The sequence below is a fragment of the Pan troglodytes genome, chromosome 1, assembly GCF_028858775.2.
Source record: "Pan troglodytes isolate AG18354 chromosome 1, NHGRI_mPanTro3-v2.0_pri, whole genome shotgun sequence".
In the NCBI taxonomy this organism is placed as follows: Eukaryota; Metazoa; Chordata; class Mammalia; order Primates; family Hominidae; genus Pan; species Pan troglodytes.
Window position 1 is genome coordinate 152,952,066 of NC_072398.2, and position 20,132 is coordinate 152,972,197.

General features: G+C 42.0%; 1 protein-coding gene across 3 annotated transcripts in view; it reads right to left on the bottom strand.

Moving 5' to 3' along the window:
• Positions 1–20,008, bottom strand: part of GIPC2 (GIPC PDZ domain containing family member 2) — a 93,038-nt gene extending 73,030 nt beyond the window's left edge. The window contains exon 1 of one of the 3 annotated variants that reach the window (XM_063817034.1): positions 19,855–20,008. In XM_063817034.1, coding sequence (XP_063673104.1) covers positions 19,855–19,872 — 18 coding nt within the window. In that variant the 5' untranslated portion in view covers positions 19,873–20,008. Of the gene's footprint in view, positions 1–18,614; positions 19,068–19,854 lie in introns of those variants that run through there. The other 2 variants (XM_016921252.4, XM_016921259.4) reach the window with 2 other exon arrangements.
• Between the last annotated feature and the right edge of the window lie 124 nt (positions 20,009–20,132).

Consider the following 20,132-nt stretch of genomic DNA (forward strand, 5'->3'; position numbering starts at 1 on the left):
ACCCCGTCTCTACAAAAATACAAAAAAGTTAGCCAAGCGTACTGGCATGTGCCGGTAATCCCAGCTGCTTGGGAGGCTGAGGCAAGAGAATCGCTTTAACCAGGGAGGCAGAGATTGCAGTGAGCCGAGATTGTGCCACTGCACTCCAGCTTGGGCAACAAAGTGAGACTCCATCTCAAAAAAAAAAAAAAAAGGTTGCATTGAGTTATGATTGTACCACTGCACTCCAACCTGGGTGACAGAACAAGACCCTCTCTCTAAAAAACATTTTTAAAAAGATGGATCCTAAAACTAAAAGTACAAAACCAACAGGAGGTCTTTCTCCTTGTTCGCCCTCTTATTGTTTCCCATCCCCACTCACTCCCGCACCTCCCTTTTTATCATCTTCTAACTTCACAGTGTAGGACAATTACTTAACCTCTAGCAACCAGGTATAAAACAGTATTGCTGGAGGTGACAGCCAATACTGGCCTCTAAGGAAACAGGTGGAAATATCAAGGGGTCTCTTTGATTGTTAAAATGATTGTATGGCACCACTGGCATTTGAGGGAAGCAGGGCATGGGTTAAGGATTCTGTTTGAATTGCAATGCTTGAGAAGCCCAGCTTGATGAAGAACTGCTTTGTATTCCACATGATGCTCAAATGTCCTATTAGACATTCATGCTGGAAGGATGGGGGGAAACTATCAACTATTTAAGCCTAGCCCCTAATTCTGTGTTACACACAGCGTATTTTTTATTCTGAATTTCTATGGGCTGCAATTACCATGTAAATCAAGGGAAGACTGTACTTTTTTATGCAGTGCCTTACCAAGAGTTATTTATCGTTTCAGAAAATCAAGTCATTGACAGCAATGCTGCCCATGTTATTTGGATTTGTAACATAAAACATTTATATCAGTCTGCTCCTGTCGTTGCACTATGGCAATTCTATGAGCATTTACAAACATTAATATCTCTTATTTTAAAATGTTGAATATGAGGAAAAAGAGACAAAAACAATCAATTGAATCCCATCTTTTTTTTTTTTTTTTTTTTTTTTTTGTCTTTTTGAGAGAGTCTTGCTCTGTCACCCAGGCTGGAGTGCAGCGGCACAATCTCAGCTCACTGCAACCTCCACCTCCCAGGTTCAAGCGATTCTCCTGTCTCAGCCTCCTGAGTAGCTGAGTAGCTGGAAATACAGGCATGCACCACCACACCTGGCAAATTTTTGTATTTTTAGTAGAGATGGGTTTCACCATGTTTTGGCCAGGCTGGTTTCGAACCCCTGACCTCAAGTGATCTGCCCGCCTCAGCCTCCCAAAGTGCTGGGATTACAGGCATGAGCCACTGCACCCAACCTGAATCTCATCTTATTCTTACTCTTTTCAAATCCAAACGTATTCACTACAAGTAGATACAAGCAACTGCTTCATGTTTTTTGTTTTGGTTTTTTTTGTTTGTTTGTTTTTTTGAGATGGAGTTTAGCTCTTGTGGCCCAGGCTGGAGTGTAATGGCACAATCTAGGCTCACTGCAACCTCCATTTCCCAGGTTCAAGCAATTCTCTTGCCTCAGCCTCCCGAGTAGCTAGGATTACAGATGCATGCCACCACACCTAGCTAATTTTTGTATTTTTTGTAGAGACGGGGTTTCACCATGTTGACCAGGCTGGTCGCGAACTCCTGACCTCAGGTGATCTGCCCGTCTCGGCCTCCCAAAGTGCTGGGATTACAGGCATGAGCCACTGCACCCAGCCGCTTGATGCCTTTTAAGATAACTTTTCCAAATACTTGGATATTAAAATCCAAGTTTGTTTCTAATATTAGAGTTAAGGAATCAATTATGCGTATAGGTAGAAAACATTGTTTAAAATCCTATTTCAGGAAAGTAAAGACGGTATCACAAAATATTTGTTATTAGAGGAAGCCTTTGGGTCTGCTAAGGTTAAGAATCACTTATGTAAAGGAAAGAATACAGACTTTGACGTCAGATAGACCTCAAGTCAAAGATATCCATCTGGGCTGTGAAACTTGAGTAATTTACTTTTACTCTAAGCTCCAGTTGCCTCTTCTATAGATTGTAATAATTTCTGGTGGTTCTGGCAAGAATTACCATTTCCGTTAAGATAGCATAGGTTAAGTGGTAATAGGTGTTCAACAATAATTCCTTGGCCAGGCACGATGGCTCATGAATGTAATCCCAGCACTTTGGGTGGGTGGACCACCTGAGCTCAGGAGTTCGAGACCAGCCTGGGCCACATGATGAAACCCCATCTCTACCAAAAATACAAAAAAAAAAAAAAAAATAGCTGGGCACTGTGGCGCGCCTGTGGTCCCGGCTACTTAGGAGGTTGAGGTGACAGGATCACTTAAGCCTGGGAGGTGGAGGTTACAGTGGGCCAAGATCGTGCCACTGCACTCCAGTCTGGGTGACAGACTGAGACCCCCTCTCAAATTAAAAAAAAAAAGAAAAAGAAAAGAAAAGAAAAAACACAGTAATTCCCTTCTCCTCAATTCTTAAGAAATGCTTCCCTTCCTCCACCCACTTTTACATACAGGCAGGAAAATGGAGAAAGGAAGGGGAAAGCACAGAGAACACAGAAGAAGGAAGGAAATAACAGGAATCATGACCAGCACCTAATACCCAACCACACCCAGAACACACTGCTAGTATCAAATGTGAGAAGCTTCAGGTGGTTAAATTAAGGTTCTGGCCCTGGATCATGAGGGACATAGTGTTAACGCCAATTATACAACCACTACTACATTAATGAAATATATGGATATGTAAACTGTTTTAAGAATAGATACACAATTATCATTTCCTCAACTTTGTTACCGTGTATCCCTTTAAGGCTACTTTAACACTGTAACTTAAGAACCTGTGACTTTTATAGACTGAGATGTAGAGCCTGGATTTTAGTCATCCCTCTCCATGTGCTTTGATTTATCTCCAGGGAGATTTTTATACACATAGCAAATACACATTCTGAATGCTTGAGTTCTTAAGCCTCTTAGCCACACCACCTACAGAGGGTCAAATATGTTTCTAAAAAGCAAACATTCAGGCTGGGCACAGTGGCTCATGCCTGTAATCTCAGCACTTTGGGAGGCCGAGGCAGGCAGATAACCTGAGGTCAGGAGTTCAAGACCAGCCTGGCCAACATGGCGAAACCCTATCTCTACTAAAAATACAAAAATTAGCCGGGCATGGTGGTGTGCGCCTATAATCCCAGCTCCTCAGGAGGCTGAGGCAGGAAAATCGCTTGAAACTGGGGCCTGTTTAAAATTAGTGTAAAGAACACTTTATTATAAATTAGCTGGGCTTGGTGGCTCACGCCTGTAGTCCCAGCTACTCAGGAGGCTGAAACAGGAGAATCACTTGAACCCTGGAAGCAGAGGTTGCAGTGAGCCCAGATCGCACCACTGCACCCCAGCCTGGGCGACAGAGGGAAACTCCATCGCAAAAAAAAAAAAAAAAAAAAAAAAAAAAAAAAAAAAAAAAAACATTCTACCACTGACAAAGCTCTAAGTCCCTTCAACTTCCCACTCCACATTTTAATCACCCAAACCTCAGAATACTCCACACACCCCAAACAGCAGGGCTAAAGTTTCTGAGATGAGTAATGAAGGCCAGTTTCTTGGATCCCAATTCAGACAAGCAGTGACAGAGCCGTCCACCTTCAATTGGCTTCCTCTTTTCTTTGTCTAAGTGAGCAACTAGCCCAAAGGTGTTTGTTAGTTACTTCTCTCTGAATAAGCAGTGTCAAGGAACAGTTTGGTTATATCAGGTGATGGGGGTTTACACTAAGAAGACACAGGGAAACAAAGGCAGCACAGGAAACCCTTTCAGGAAACAGGTAGACTTCTTAGAAATTATTAAAATTTGTCTAATCACCATTAAAGACACAGTGGCAGCTCTCCTTGCACAAGGACTCCCTGGTGGCCCTATGAGACACTGCAAGGATACAGTGACTGCCATTCCCAGGCCTCAGCATTTCTTTCTTAGGGCTACTCCTGTTCTTCTCCCACTACCAACCATACAGAACAGAATACAATATGCTCTTAATTGAGTTAAAAAAAAAAAAAGAAGATAAAGTGGGGGGATATACCCACACAGATATGAATGTTTATCTATCTACCTATCTATCTATCTATCTATCTATATACACACACACACATTTATAGAGTATTTTTCTGGAAGGACAGTAAAGAAAGTGGTTACAATAGATGGTTCTGGGTGGCCCACATCTTTTGGATGTTTACCATGTAAAAATTCAATTTATATACCTTACTTTTTCAACTAAAATAATCATTTACTGTGTAGCTCCACAGTGGACTTCAGCTTTATAGAGAGTAATTTCTGCTAGTAACTTCAGTAAATGAATGCAGCACAAAAGCAAGAGATCACTTTCCTTTGGCAGCCTCTGGTCAAACATTATGGATGCCCTCATTAACTGAGAGCCAACAGGTTAATGGGAAGAGGAGGACTTGAGAGGTAGGTTGCAGTTAACACTGAGATAAAATCAAGAGATGAAAGAGGGTCGGTCGGCTGCAGTGGTACACACCTATAATCCCAGTACTTTGGGAGGCTGAGGTGGGAGAATTGCTTGAGCTCAGGAGTTTGAGACCAGCGTAGGCAACATGGCAAAACCCCATCTCTACTAAAAATACAAAAACTAGCCACACATGGTGGTGCGCACCTATAATCCTAGTTACTTGGGAGGCTGAGGTGGGAGGATCACTTGAGCCTAGGAGGTTGAGGCTTCAGTAAGTGATGATCACTGTGGGTCTCAAAAAAAAAAAAGAGATGAAACAGGTTAGATTAGGAATAGAACTTATGAATTGATTACAGCCCACCTATATCCTTTACCTATAAAGCTTTGAAACAACTATAAAAGAATTTGTGTGATATCACCATCCCAAATTTCCAAACATTACATTTGATGTCAGAAAAGCAGAAAATATGTTTCAGCTTCTAAAAAAATCCTTATTTCAAGTTTATACTACTATGCCTTACTGAATTATATTCATAGAATTCTATTTTCCAAAAGTCCTCATTAAGTTCAAAAATACTACATCTTTATTTTTTAATCTCTAATTCACAGAGTGCTATTGGCACTTCAGTTTTAAATTCTCTGTCTAGCACGTCTCTAACAAGAAGTGATCTCTGAATGACTTTATTTATTTTTTCTTTTTTTCTTTTTGTTATTGTTTTTTGTTTTTTCTCACTCTTGTTACCCAGGCTGGAGGGCAGTGGCACGATCATGGCTCACTGCAGCCTCAACCTCCCTGGGCTCAAGCAATCCTCTTGCCTCTGCCTCCCGAGTCCTGTCCAAGCTTCAACTTGGGACTACAGCTGGAACTAGAGGCACACATCACCATGCCTTACTCATTTTTGTATTTTTTGTAGAGAGGGGATTTCACCATGTTGCCCAGGCTGGTCTTGAATCGCTGAACTCAAGTGATCCGCTGACCTTGGCCTCCCAAAGTACTTGGATTACAGGCATGTATGTGCCACTGCACCCAGCCTAAATGACTTTAGATACACCAGGGTCTCTACCATTTCAAGGATTTCTATAGTCAAGCCACTTGCAAAACACTGTCATAGTCATCATTGTATGTCCCTCAATACTTTGTACATAAAGATGACACTGGAATATTTTTAATTGAATGCACAAGCTCTGGAGGAACATTCAAGCTAAGAAAGACCTTGGATCTCTTCATTTAATTCAGTGGCTCCCAAACACACAATCTACCAATGGATGACAGGCCAGCCACCTAAGTATATCAGGGAAGCTTTTTTAAAATGACAACATTCTCAGGCCCTAGTCAAAATCTGTAGGGGTGAAGCCCAGAAGCCTGTGTTCTTTAAAAAGGTCACCAAGGTGATTCTAAGAGGCAACTGGCTTTGGGAACCACTGGTGTAGTTCACCCACCCCAACAAGAGGGAAGACTTGCCCAAAGTTGGATAGTGAGGAGGACAGGGCAGCAAAACGATCAGCAAAGGACAAGGATGAAATGGAAGCTATTTGGCAGAGTTCTTTGGTGCTAAATGGGCATTCACTATAACAGAACGTTATGAGTTACCATAGAGTCCCTTTTTATCACAGAATAACTGATGAATCATTTTTGAAAAAACATACCAGCATTTTTTTGAAGTATATATCTTGGAATATTGGTCCACGGAGTGTTTGTTATGCAGGAAAAAAGGGAGAGCACCATACTCAAATAAGTGAAGGGAATAATAAACACCAAGATTCTTGGATATTTAAATTTTTAGTGGACTTCTCAAAGCCATTAATATGTATCATGAATTTACAAAATACAGTTCCCAAAGTTATTTGACAACTGGAGGCATTTTTTCTATAATATGTCAAGGGATTCATGTTGCTTGGAACACATTTTAGGAAACCTGCACTAGCTTGTCAAATTGTTTGTCACTGAACCGCACTCCACTGGAGGATGGGGCTATGTCATCTTCACCTTTAAGTTCCCAGCATCAAGCACAATGCTGAACTCCTAATAAGCGCTCTGAGTGAATCCTTCAATTAAAAAAAAAATCAGTTAAAAGTAACTAAAGATGGTTGTCTATTTGGTAAACAAGTTCAAAAGTCAGAATACAATAAAGACTCTTCCAACTCTAGAATTATAACTACCATTTAAAAAATACCTACTATGTGCCAGGCACAGATCTTACATACATGATTTTTCATGTACCCCTCACGACAACCTTTTGTGATGACAAGTATCATTAACCCCACTTTACAGATGAGGAACAGAAACAAAGAGCAGCCAATAACTTGCCCAAGGTCTCAGAGATAGTAAGCGGCACTCCTAACCACTAAGCTATACTATAATTCCATGCTTCCAAACAGAAGGGAGGTTTAAGAGTATATGGCACAGAGGAGGTATTAAGAGTGGCCATATAAATGATGGAACATTTTCCCGCAAAAAGTATAAACATACTTATGTTTTCCTCTTGCTTAGCAAAAGCTTCTAGGTCCTTTTTTCTAGGTCCTTAAGGCAAGAAATGTGGGTATAAAAAGAAAACCTATAATTTATAAGAGTTCAGAGAATAACCCAACAATGTCTATTGCATTCAGTCTCATTGACTCAAGAAGTACCCATCTCATAGGATGGAGGACTAGAATGTAAGCTCCATGTGGCCAAGGATTATTGTCTATTTTATTCATTGATGTATCCCAACATTTGGGGCAGTGACTGGCACAAAGCCAATAACCAATAAGTTTTCTAATGAAGAATAAGATTGAACATGCCTAAATTATCTACCTTCCATTTTAAAACTGTATTATAGTCACTCTTTCCAGCTATAAATTCGTAACATGTACAAATGATCAAAGTAAACTTTTTTGACGTGGTACACACCTTTTATTACAGGGTTTTTAGTTCTTTCTTCCCTGTATTTGGTTCTTTATACACATAACAGGAAGAAATATCTCCACGTGATTTCTTTTGAAAAATTAAAATTCCACCAGTAATTCTAAATTCCCTGACTTGATCATTACATATTGCATGCCTGTATCAAAATCTCACACATATCCCATAAATATGTACAATTATAATGCATCAGAAAAATTCTGCCAGCATTCAGATATAGGAAAAGCACATCTGGCTCTGCTGAGGGTATAGCTGAGAGGGTTTCTTAGGGATAAAGGGCTCACAGATAGTCCCAGCCATACATTCAGAGGGTTATAGAAAAACACAGTTGCTTCACCGTACAGACAACTGAAACAAAAAACATAGGAGAGACTTTTCAAAATGGGATGGAGTCTATTCCAGTAGAATAGAACTGATGACATTTTAAAAGGTAAGACCCCTATTTTATCTGTTGATTTTATTCATTCAATATAAAATTTTAACTACACTTTTGATATTGTCTCATCGGGAAAAAAATCAAACCCCAACTGATTAAACCTAGACTACAACTATTAATTTATAGGAAATACAGTGACTGGGGATGCCAAACTAGACTACAGGAATGCAATCAGCAAAAAACAAACTGTGAAACACACAGGGTAAAAGATCTGGCTTCTTCAACAAATACACTGGAAAGAGAACAAGACGAAGGGGAATCTATAGATTAAAAAAGACTCAAAAACATATTTAAAAGAAGTCCAAATTATGGTGTTTAGGAAAGCACATAAATGAAAAAACTATATAATGGGATTCATTACCATGAAAGTCAGGATGGTTGTTACTCTTGGGTGCAAGTGGGAAGGGGCACATGGAAGGTTCTCAGGTGGCTGATAAAGTCTATCTCCTGACATAGGTGTGGTTACAAAGGTGTTCAATTTATCCATTAATTTACACATTTATGTGCTTTTCTCTACTTGTGTTATATTTAATAAAAATTTTGTTAATGAGGGAAGAAAAGAAATGTTGGCAAATGTTGACAATTGTCGAAGCTGGGCACATGGAGTTAATTACACTATTTCCTTGATTTTGCATGTATTTAAAATTTCTGTAATAATTTTTTCTTTTGTTTTTTTGAGACAGGGCTTTTGTCGCCCAGGCTGGAGTACACTGGTGCAATCTCAGCTCACTGCAACCTCCACCTCCCAGACTCAAGCCATACTCCCACCTCAGCCTCCCGAGTAGGTGGGACTACAGGCTCACACCACCATTCCCAGCTAATTTGTTTGTATTTTTTGTGGAGACGGGGTTTCACCATGTTGCCCAGGTGGTCAAGAACTCCTGAGCTCAAGTGATCCTCCTGCCTCAGCCTCCCAAACTTCTGGGATTACAGGCGTGAGCCACCATGCCCAGCCATAAGTTTTACTGCATACTAACTGCCAGTCTTTGCCCAGAGTGGCTCTCAATCTTATGGAAGAGACAGACATTAAAGCAATGACGACCATAAAGTCTGATAAGAGTTATGGAAGTTTAGAGGATAGGCACAGAACCCAGTCCTGAGGTAGTGGGGAGGCTTCAGGTAATGACCTGCAAGTCCTGCAGCACAAGTAGGAGTTAACAGGGAAAGAGTAGGGGAGAGATTTCCAGATAAAGAGAACAATGCATAAAGGTCATAGAGAACGGAAAATACTTTCATTTTCTAAACAGGCCATGGAAGGTGTCTGCCATTTACGTTCCCCTAAATCAAGATGTCTCAGAATATCTACCATGTGCATAGCTCTCTCCTGCAGGACTCCTTATCCACTGCTCACCTACCTCTGTACCACATGACCCTGTAGGCTGGAGCAGAGATGAACCTGACCCACAGGCCCAAGGGTCCTGTCCCACCTGTGCTGTACCCTGACACAACAAAGACTCTTTCTTAGGAAGTTTAATAAGACACACAGGCAGGGCACAGAAAGTAGAGAGGTAAAAAAACACAAAGACACAGTGGGGTGAGGTAATAATGGGAGGAGCAAAGTCAAGAGGATGAGAAGAAAGAATCAGTCAAAAGTAGAATAAGCAGGGAGAGAGAGAGGCTGAGATGGAAGGTTAAGGACAACTAGACTTGCTCTCAGTTCTCTACAGTATAAAGCTACTGCTTTAACCTGAACAGAATGAGCAACGTTCCAACTGTCCATGGAACCTGACTGTGCAGCTGCAGAAGCTGTCCTAAGCTTCCTTACCTCCCTATACATTTTAATATAAATATTTATATGGATTGAACATGTGTGTGTCCCCAAGCCTAATCCCCCACCTCCTACCAGGTGATGGTATTTGGAGGTGGGGTCTTTGGGAGGTGACTGGGTCATGAGGGTCGAGCCTTCAGGAATAGGATTAGTGCCTGCATAGAAGAGGCCCTAGAGAGAGCTCCCTTTCCCCTTCTGTTACATGAGGATGCAACAAGATGGCTGTCTATGAACCAGGAAGTGGGCTCCCACAAGATACCACATGGCCGGCACATCAATCTAGGACTTCCCAGTCAATAAATTTTTGTTGTTTAGAGGCAACTCAGTTTTTGATAGTCTGTTACAGCAGCCAGACAGACATATACATACATACAAATTGCCCAAGATAACCTGCAAGAGCCTTCCACTCCACTCAGGGTAGCTGGGTTGGTGATTGCAGGTGAGAGAATGTGAAGGGGCTGGCTATTAACCTACAGGTAGCCAGGGGTTGAAGAGGAGTCTACCCCTGCCCAAGGGTGTAAACTTTGTTTTAGGGTTGTTCAGATATCTTCTTCAGGGTACTTCTAGCACAACAGCAGTCTTATCCATTTCATACCCTCCTGACAGCAATGAGGTCTATAAGGCAGCTGGTTGGATTCTCCTCCCACTTCTCAAAATGAGTCATGTTTTTCTTGCCTGAATTTTTCATATAAAAATGAGGCTGGTGCTCAGGAGGGGATATCAAGCCTACATAATGACTGTGATATATTTATAACTTCTCAGATGGTATGATGTAAATCCAGAAAATACCATTATATTCCATTTAAACTGAATATTATTTAGAAAGAAAATACAGAGAATGAATGGTTGAGTGTGCTTCTACTTTGTAAAACATGTGTCAGGGATCCTTGCTTCTTCCGAAAAAGATCTGAGTTATTCTCATTGCCTACAGAATAAAATCCATACAACTTCAAGGACATTTGTAGTCTTACTACTATCTATATCCTCAGCTTTCTCTCCTACTATATCCATTATCTACTTTTATTTAGTAAACTTTTAAGGAGCAGCTAAACCATCTAGCTAACCATCTAAGAACAAGATTTAAAAAGGAAAAAAGTCCCAGCCCTCAGGAAGAAATAGAGGAGTAACTAAATTCAATTTTATGTGCAAATGCTATGTTAAAAATCATGCAATAGCGGGTATCCAGATTTGTGGATTCACAGGGTAGGCTTCTTGGAGGAAATTACAGGACTAGAAAAGTGAGTAGGAGTTACTGGAACAAAGAACAGCATGAGAAAAAGCACAATGGAATGAAACAGTTAAATATTGTTGAATGTAAAGGGGATTATTAAGAAGTGAGATTGGAACAGTGGGCATAGGAGAGGACTCAAGAGGCAGACAGGAATATGAGACATTGTTTGGCTGGTAGTAATTGGTTTGTAAGTAATGAGTAGCCCCTTGCAGGTTTTTGTTTGTTTAGACAGTCTTGCTCTGTTGCCCAGGCTGGAGTGTAGCAGCACAATCATAGCTCACTGCAGCCTCAAACTCCGGCTTGAGTGATCCTCCCACCTCAGCCTCCTGAATAGCTGGGACTACAGGTACGTACCACCACCTCTGGCTAATTTTTTTTATTTTTGGCTATTTTTTTTTTTTTTTAAGAGGCAGGGTATCACTACGTTGCCCAGGCTGTTGTCAATCAAACTCCTGGCTTCAAGGATTCTCCCTTCTCAGCCTTCCAAAGTGCTAAGATTAGACTGGTATGATCACAGCATTAAAATACTAAAAGGATGAGTGGAGTCAGGGAAACCAAATTCAGGCTGCCTCTTTAGAATCTGCATTGTAATAACCCAACAGTGACAAGTGACAACTGCCAATACCTTCCAGGCAAAGACCACCAGGGATTCTCACCTGCAGTTTATTGCTCCTTGTGAGGAGGGTGACAGCACTCTATGGGAAATCCTGGGGGTTTCAGAAAGAGACATTACAAAGGATTTGGGCTTGTGTTAGGTGATTTGGGAGAGGGTCCAAAGCATGGGTTTGTTCTGGATAGGGTGCTGTCAGGAAATGGGTGCAATTCTATGACCAGGAATCTTAGTGAACCTATCTGTAAGGTAGGAGAAATTACCACAGTCAGGGCAGTCTTATCTGCTGTTGACATGCTGTGCAATTGTTTATGTGCAACAGAATGCCAAGGCCTTCCTGCAAGTGCCAAGGCCCCTACCAGATGTCAGGGACTGCTTCTCACACTTTTTCTACTCAATTTTGACGGGCTTACTTCATATTCCTCAGACCTCAATAGTAATATTCACACCCAATTCCCAATTCTTTCATTTTTTGTAGATTTTTGTAACTTGTTTTTCCAGGGCAGGGGGTGCTATATGCAAATCAGTAAAACCCTATTTTCTCTATTCGTCCCAGTTTCCCATTTGTGAACCAGAAAGATAACAGTTCCACTTGCCAGTTATTTGCACTGCTGGGAAATGATAAAGTCTGCAGAACATTTCATGTCTTCTAGAAGTACCACATAAATACAGAATATTGACTTTCAAAAGAGCTCAGTGCTAGTGTCAGCAAATTGAGAAAAGGAAGCAGCTTCTGGGAAGCCTCAGGAAGCAGCTCCTCATATGCTGTAACTCATTTAGGAAGTGACTTTGCTTGCAAACAGAGCCTCAAATTTCATAGTTTCTAAGATGGATATATTAATTAGCTTGACTGTAATAATTATTTCACTATTTATATCAAAACATCGTGTTGTATACCTTAAATATATACATTTATTTTCAAAAAATTTTAAAGATATGAGTGATGTTCCTCACTACCCCCACCTAAAGGCTAGTCTCTTTCCTCATAGCAGAACATAAAAAAAATTAACACCTACATAAGATATTAGTATTGTAACCAATACTAAAGCTTTATGCTAAAGACACTAGGTTTTAACTACTGAATTGGTGAGGATCCTTTTATTCAACAACTATTTTTTAAACTCCAACTATAATATGTTTCAGGCAAAGTCTAGGCCCTTGAGGGCCACATCAGTAAACAAAGACAAAAATCCTTGCCTTTGTGGAGCTTCTATTGGGGCAAGGGGGCAGACCATAAACAAAATAAGTTAAATATACATAGGATAGTATGCTACGGAGAAAAATTAAGCAGAGAAGGGAACAGGGAGTGTTGCACCTAGAGATGATCAGTGCTAGCCTCACCAAGAAGATGACATTTGAACAGACTTAAGGAAGGGCATTCTGTAGGAAGAGGTTCTGGCGGAGGCAAAAACCAATGCAAAAGTCTTAAGGCTCCAGCATTCAAGGAGACCAGTCTGGCTGGAGCAGAAGGAACAACGATTCTGAAGAGGTAACAGAGCCCGTAGCCCATCATAGTATTTTGGTTTGTTCCAAGTGAGAGGGGAAGCCATGAAAGGTTTAGAGCAGAAAATGAGATACAAATTGTATCTCAGAGACAGCAACTTTTGAAGAGTTTTGCTAAAAAGGAGAAATGAGGTGGTAATATAGGGGATGGGAACAGGTGTCAAAAGGTTTGTCTGTTTAAGAGAAATAACAGCATGCTTGTGAGGATAAAATCTCACCTTAAAAAATCACAATTCTACACCAGGTGCGGTGGCTCATGCCTGTAATCCTAGCACTTTGGGAGGCCGAGGCAGGCAGATCACCTGAGGTCAGGAGTTCAAGACAGGCCTGGCCAACATGGCAAAACCCCGTCTCTACTAAAAATACAAAAATTAGCTGGGCATGGTGGCATGCACCTGTAGTCCCAGCTACTCAGGAGGCTGAGGCAGGAGAATCACTTGAACCCGGGAGGCAGAGGTTGCAGTGAGCCGAGATCACACCACTGCACTCCAGCCTGGCGACAGAGTGAGACTCCACTTCAAAAAAAAAAGAATAACACTTCTTGCCTTTTCTGCTTCTCAAGTACTCTGCTTTCTTTGACTGCTTTATGTATGGGGAGAGAATAAGTCACTGAATTACTCATTTATTATTCAATGAACTATTTGGTATCTAATATCACACACAAACTAATCTAAACAAGTAAAAGGAAGTAATTTCTGAATTCTGCAGAGAAACTGCATCTGAATCTCCAGTTTCTGGACATGTAAAATTTCTAACTATAAAACTTATCTTTTTTTTGTTAATAATATTTCTTTGTTATTCTTTTAATGTTCAAGGATCAATAATGATGACATCATTTCTTTTTTTTTTTACATTTTACAAAATGAATGTATTGAGCAAAGTGGGGTTCTTTTTTTTATTATACGTCTTTTCTTAAGTTTTCACATTCATTATTTTTTCCTACAATCTTTCCGTATAATAGAGAATTAGGAAAATATATCATGGTAAAAACTACTTGCCAAACAATTACAGTAGTCAAATATTCAAAATGCCCCTTCAACAAAATTTATGACCATAGCTCGAGAGTTTCATGTAACCTGGATATTTTAAAAGATGGTATGTATTGGCCGGACACGGTGGCTCACGCCTGTAATCCCAGCACTTTGGGAGGCTGAGGCGAGCAGATCACAAGGTCAGGAGATCGAGACAATCCTGGCTAACACGGTGAAACCCTGCCTCTACTAAAAATACAAAAAATTAGCCGGGCATGGTGGCAGGCACCTGTAGTCCCAGCTACTCAGGAGGTTGAGGCAGGACAATGGCATGAACCCAGGAGGCGGAGCTTGTAGTGAGCTGAGATAGCACCACTGCACTCCAGCCTGGGCGACAGAGCGAGACTCCGTCTCAAAAAAAAAAAAAAGATGGTATGTATTAAACTTTCTCAAGAAGAGTCTTTGCATTTATGTAGGAGTTAATTGTTCTTTAGATGAGATTAATTTACAGGGTTTTTTTTCTTTTTACTGAATTGTTCATTTAATTGTTTTGAAAAAAGGCATCAGATATGAGGGATTTTTGCATAACTGGCCATCTGTCTCAACTTAATAACAAATCTTAACTGATTCACAGCCTTCATTAGCTTATTCCTTCAGGGACCACAAAACACTAGCTGAAGTCCACAACTGTCAGTCTCACATCAACATCTTTTTGAGGCAATAAATATTTTTGTGGCTAAGTCTGAGGCTTTTATTGAAAAAAAAAATTTGTTTACAAAAGACGTTTTTGCAGGTTTGTGTTTAGAATTTGAATGCAGCTACCAAGAATCTCACAGCTGCTATGTAATAGACTTGGAATCGGCCAGGTGCAGTAGCTCACGTCGGTAATCCCAGCTCACTTTGGGAGGCCGAGGTGGGCGGATCACCTGAGGTCAGGAGTTTGAGACCAGCCTGGCCAACATGGTGAAACCCCATCTCTACAAAAACACAAAAATTATCCAGGCATGATGGCGCGTGCCTGTAATCCCAGCTATTCAGGAGGCTGAGGCAGGAGAATCACTTGAACCCAGAAGGCGGAGGTTGCAGTGAGCCACGATCACACCATTGCACTTCAACCTGGGCGACAGAGCTAGACTCCATCTCAAGAAAAAAAAAAAAAAAAAAAAAGGAGGTTTTTCTGGGTTCGTATTTGGAATTTGAATGCAGCTACCAAGAATCTCACAGCTGCTATGTAATAGACTTAGAACCAGGAAACCAGAATTCATATCCTGGCTCAGCCACATACCAGCCTATTTAACTTCTCAGAGTCTCATTTCACTCAATTGTAAAATGAAAACATTCTGGTGAGGATGGAGTGAACACACTGTAGGCTTACAGGCCTAGCACAGCTGTGGGCACATTATGGGCCCTGATTATCTGCTCCACTTGACATCAAGTCTTTTCCCTTTCTCCTCAATAAAGAGTGGCTAGCTCTTCATGTAGTGCTATTTATATCCTTACAGCCACCACTCTAGAAAAAAGGCAGGACTTCTGAGTTAACTATCTATTCAATCCCATTAAGGGGGGCAAATGTTTTTGTCCCCACTGACATCTCAAAAGTTATTTACATCACAGGGCTGGGCGTGGTGGTTCACGCACTTTGGGAGGCCGAGGCGGGCAGATCACCTGAGGTCAGGATATCAATTCAAGACCAGCCTGGCCAACATGGTGAAACCCCGTCTCTACTAAAAACACAAAAATTAGCCAGGCATGGTGGTGCATAATCCCAGCTATTAGGCAGGCTGAGGCAGGACAATCACTTGAACCCAGGAGGTGGAGGTTTCAGTCAGCCAAGATCGTGCCACTGCACTCCAGCCTGGGCGACAGAACAAGACTCCATCTCAAAAAACAAAAACCAACCAAAAAAAAAGTTGTTTACATCATTATTGCTGAGGTAATTGCTTGCTGGGGAAATGGGCTATGCAAATGGAATCCCCTTGGTGTGCATTTCATTTTAGTGAGTTACTTCTGTTTCAGAGTGAACCACTGAAATATTATGTGTACTATGCTATGATGACCAATACTTTATTCTGCATATAATTAACTTTTTCTAATCCAGATGGAAAACTTGCATTAATGTTGGTTATATGCATAAACATGGTAAAACTGGGGTTTTACCCATATACCCCATATACTTGGGTTATAAAATGTTATAAACTTTGATCTAACACATGAAAACAACTCGTGTATATTATCTTGGAAACTGACCTTGCAAGTCAGTGCACTGAAAATGTTGAACGTGGCTACCAAGCTATTGCTGAGACTCTGGAAAACTTGGGAAACAATATAGCTTCATGGGAGGAAAAAAAAAAGATGGGCACAATGGCTCCGTGTCTGTGTTATTCAAGAGACTGAGGTAGGAGGATCACTTGAGAGTAGGAGTTTCAAACCACGCTGAGCAACACAGAAAAACCACATCTCTAAAAAAAAGTTTTTTTAATTAGCCAGATGTGGTGGCACATGCCTGTAGTCCCAGCTACTTGGGAGGTTGAAGCAGGAGGATTGCTTGAGCCTAGGAGTTTGAAGCTATAGTGAGCTATAATCGCACCACTGCAGTCCAGCCTGGGCAACAGAGTGAGACCCCATCTCATTAAAAAAAAAAGAAAAGAAAAGCAGAAAACAAAAAAAAAGAATACACTGAATTCAAATCCAGGCTCTGCCACTTGCTATGTGTAATTCTGGAAAAATTCTGAACCTCAAAGTCTGTTTCCTCTCTGTGAAGTGGGGATATTAATAATAATACTTACTTCTTAGGGATTAAGTAGATTGAATAAAATCATGTACCTTGAGCTCAGAATGTCATATATAATGATGAGAAGTGTTAATGCAAAATACACATGCTCCTCTACTTACCAAGGTGTTATGTCCCAATAAATCCATTGTGAGTCAAAAATATCATAAGTCAAAAATGCATTTAATATCCCAATAAACCCATAAAGTGGAAAAATCTTAAGTCCAGGAAGTTACATCCTAATAAATCCATGGCGAAGTCAAAAATCTTAAGTCTAACTATCATAAACCCAGGACCATCTGTAACTAAAACTGAAGTCCCTGGTTACAGCAAAGACATTTAAAGTTGTCAGTTAAGTATGCTAACAAGCTCACTAGCTTAGGAATCAGAAGATCCAAGTTTAAATTACAGTCAAGTTTTTTTTTTTGCTAGGTATGTGACCTTGGCTAAGGGCCAATCACTTTGTACTTCAGTCTTTCATTTAACTGTTAGGTATTAATCATATTAGTTACCATGTATTAAGCCCTAACCATAAACTATGCAATCTGATACGTTTACATACGGACTCCACTCTTCACAATACTCTTCAAGACAAATATTCTAATCTCTATTTTATAGATGGCGAAAACTGAGAGAAGTTAAACTCATTCAAGTCCACACAGCTAGTAAAGGGTAGAACCTGGCTCCATGTCCAAGTTATCGTATTTAACCTGCCACCTGCCTCCCCTAGAGATCAAAGGAAAGTGTCCTGTGAAAGTGTTTTTTGAAAAAAAAAAATCCTATATAAATGTGAAGTATTATTAGTATCCTATATCAATACAAATAATTCACAGATGGGTTTGCGATTTGCCCCTTAGTGCCTGGGAACTTCGAAAGAACAAAGGGTTACACTTTAAGCTCTCTTTCGTCTCCTCTTGGAATTTTGCCTTGACCTCAATTTCCCTTGAACAGACCTGATAAACAACTAATTAAAGAACTCCAGGTGCCGCTGTAGGCCTCAAAGACAGCTCTCTGCACTCCTCTGAGTCCAGGGCAACAAAATTATATGCTTTTCCTAGAAATGTGGACAAAATATTTTGTTGAGCTAACTTCTCACACCTACCTTTGCAGTTCACTTGGGTTAGCACAAATAAAGTGGTCACATAAACGTTCACATAAACTAGTGCTTTAGGTCATGCCTGTGTCAAACTTAGTTCCAGGCCCCCATGCAATCTAATTAAAGCAAATTTCAGTCCCTTTTTAAGGATATGATGTAAAAGAGCTGATCTTCCTCATGAAAATTTTGTTAACTAGTCCCACGTGATTAAGTATGAATCTCTAGGTTATCCACTCTTGGAATAACAGCCCAGCTTTTTAAACTGCTTGGAAATACCACCAAAGGGTTTCTGGTGCTGATGTTAGAAATGACAGATTGGGGGAAAGTGGGCCTCCGTTTGGTATTACCTGGAAGGCTCTTCAATTTTTTCCCCCCACTTAATCTGGGTATCACCTGCAAGGCACTTCTATTTTTTTTTTTTTTCCCGTTAATCTAGGGAGATGACCTGCGTGACTCTCACGCCTGCGGAGGAAACAGGAGAGTAAAGTCCAGATGAAGTGGAGGGTATTAATCTGCCCCGCCAGATCTCGAGTCTGTGAACGGCCGGCGGAATCCGGGACGTCTGGAGCAAACACATTTGCAAGCGGAAGAAAGGTTGCCTCCCTCAACCCGCTTCCCAAAGGCCAGATCTCGGAGCAAGGGGGAATGTGACTTTCTCCGGTACTGCCAAGTTAAATTTTCCCTTCCAGGGAAGGCACACTCACTTCCCCCCGGGACGCCCCCGGTGGACTCAACACGGCATCGGATTTCGCGCTCCGGGAAACGCCGCTCAACCCTCCTGGGCCCACAGAAATACGCGCGGCGCGGCGCGGCGGAGAGGCGGGACAGCCTGAGCACCTGGCGCCTTACCTCCGACGGCGAGATTTCAAACGCGCCCGCGATCTGGGCGTAGAGCTCCTGGATGCTGGAGAAGCCCTCCACTCGGCCCGTGGCACTACCGTGCGCCAGCTGCGCGTGGAAGACCAGCCTGCGTGCGGGAGCCTGGGACGCTGAGAGGCTCCCGCCGCCCGCGCCCGTCGGCTCGCCCTCCAGCCCGGCGGTCTCCTTGGACTTGGCCTTCTTCTTCCCCCGCAGCCTCAGGGGCATCTTGCAGGGCCGAGAGCGCGGGCCCACCTGCGCTGCCGTCCGCCGCCTCCTCCCCCCCGGCGCCTCGGACTTTGCGCCCCGGGCCCCGCGCAGGTAAAAGCAGCCTCCAATGGCAGCCGCGCTTCCGCCTGGCTGCGTCGGGTCAGGGCCCCGACCTCCACCCCTGGACCGGAGCAGCCGCCCGCCCGCCCAGCCTCCCCCGGGATGGATCTGGAGAGAAAGAAAGTTACGTAGTCCCTCATCCTATCACCAGGTTTATCCTTACTCCTTGTAAAAAATGGCTCTATTTACGTGAACGCCTGAGGATGCCGACGCCACAGAACAATACGCCTTAGAAGGCAAACACGCTGGCCCTTCTCTGCTTTTCATAAATCTGTAGTAGGCACCCACTCATGATTTGGCCACAGGCCTTCGAGTCCGTACGTCTGGACTTTCGGGGATAGGGATTTAAGTAGAAGTCAACCTTCGTCTGCATTTTCTGCGTCTTACGCTCTGCAGGGCAGAATTGGAAGAGAAAGTCACATAACCTTGAGCTTGGTGCTACGTTGTATTCATAAACCCCCTCAGCCGGGTCCTCGGCACCTCTGAGTTTCCCTTTTGCCTATTTCCTGGGCCGCTTCCTCTCCCAACATTCAGCACGCCTCCAAAGCTATTTGCCCCAGCTCTGCCCTTCTTAGTCTCTACAGAGGACCTTGCCTCATATAGTACAAAGAAAATTGAGGCCATTCGGTGTGAAGTGTGAGTTCCCTCAATTCCCTACCTCGCGTTTATTGCATTGTTTTCAAGTCCAGTCCCCTCCAACTACGTTTTTTACAACAAAGCAAAACAGTCTTGAATTATTAGCTACGAAATTTCCTCACTTCTCTGCTCTTAGAAGCACTGTGATCAGACTTTGCCCCCACACTCTACTGAAATTTCACTTACTATGCAATTTCAGTGGAGTGAAATCACTATCATATCTTAATTACCAAATACAAATAATTCTTTTAGGTTTTTATCTTACTTGGTCTGCGTTGCCCATTTCATTCTTCCTAAGTTTTGTCCTCTTTTGGCTTCCTTACCTCTCCTCTCCCCGTCCCCCACCCTGCTCCTTGCTAACTGCTAGTCTCCAGGAGTTGCATTCACCGACAGTTTTTCCTCGACAAACTTCCCTTCTTACTTAGCTTTGCATGTTCTTCCTGTGTGGTCACATCAACATTCTCGGTTTCACAGACGTTGTTGTCTACCAAATGTCTCCAACTCCAGCTTATTCTACCAGAAAGGGAATGTACTGTAGGAAAC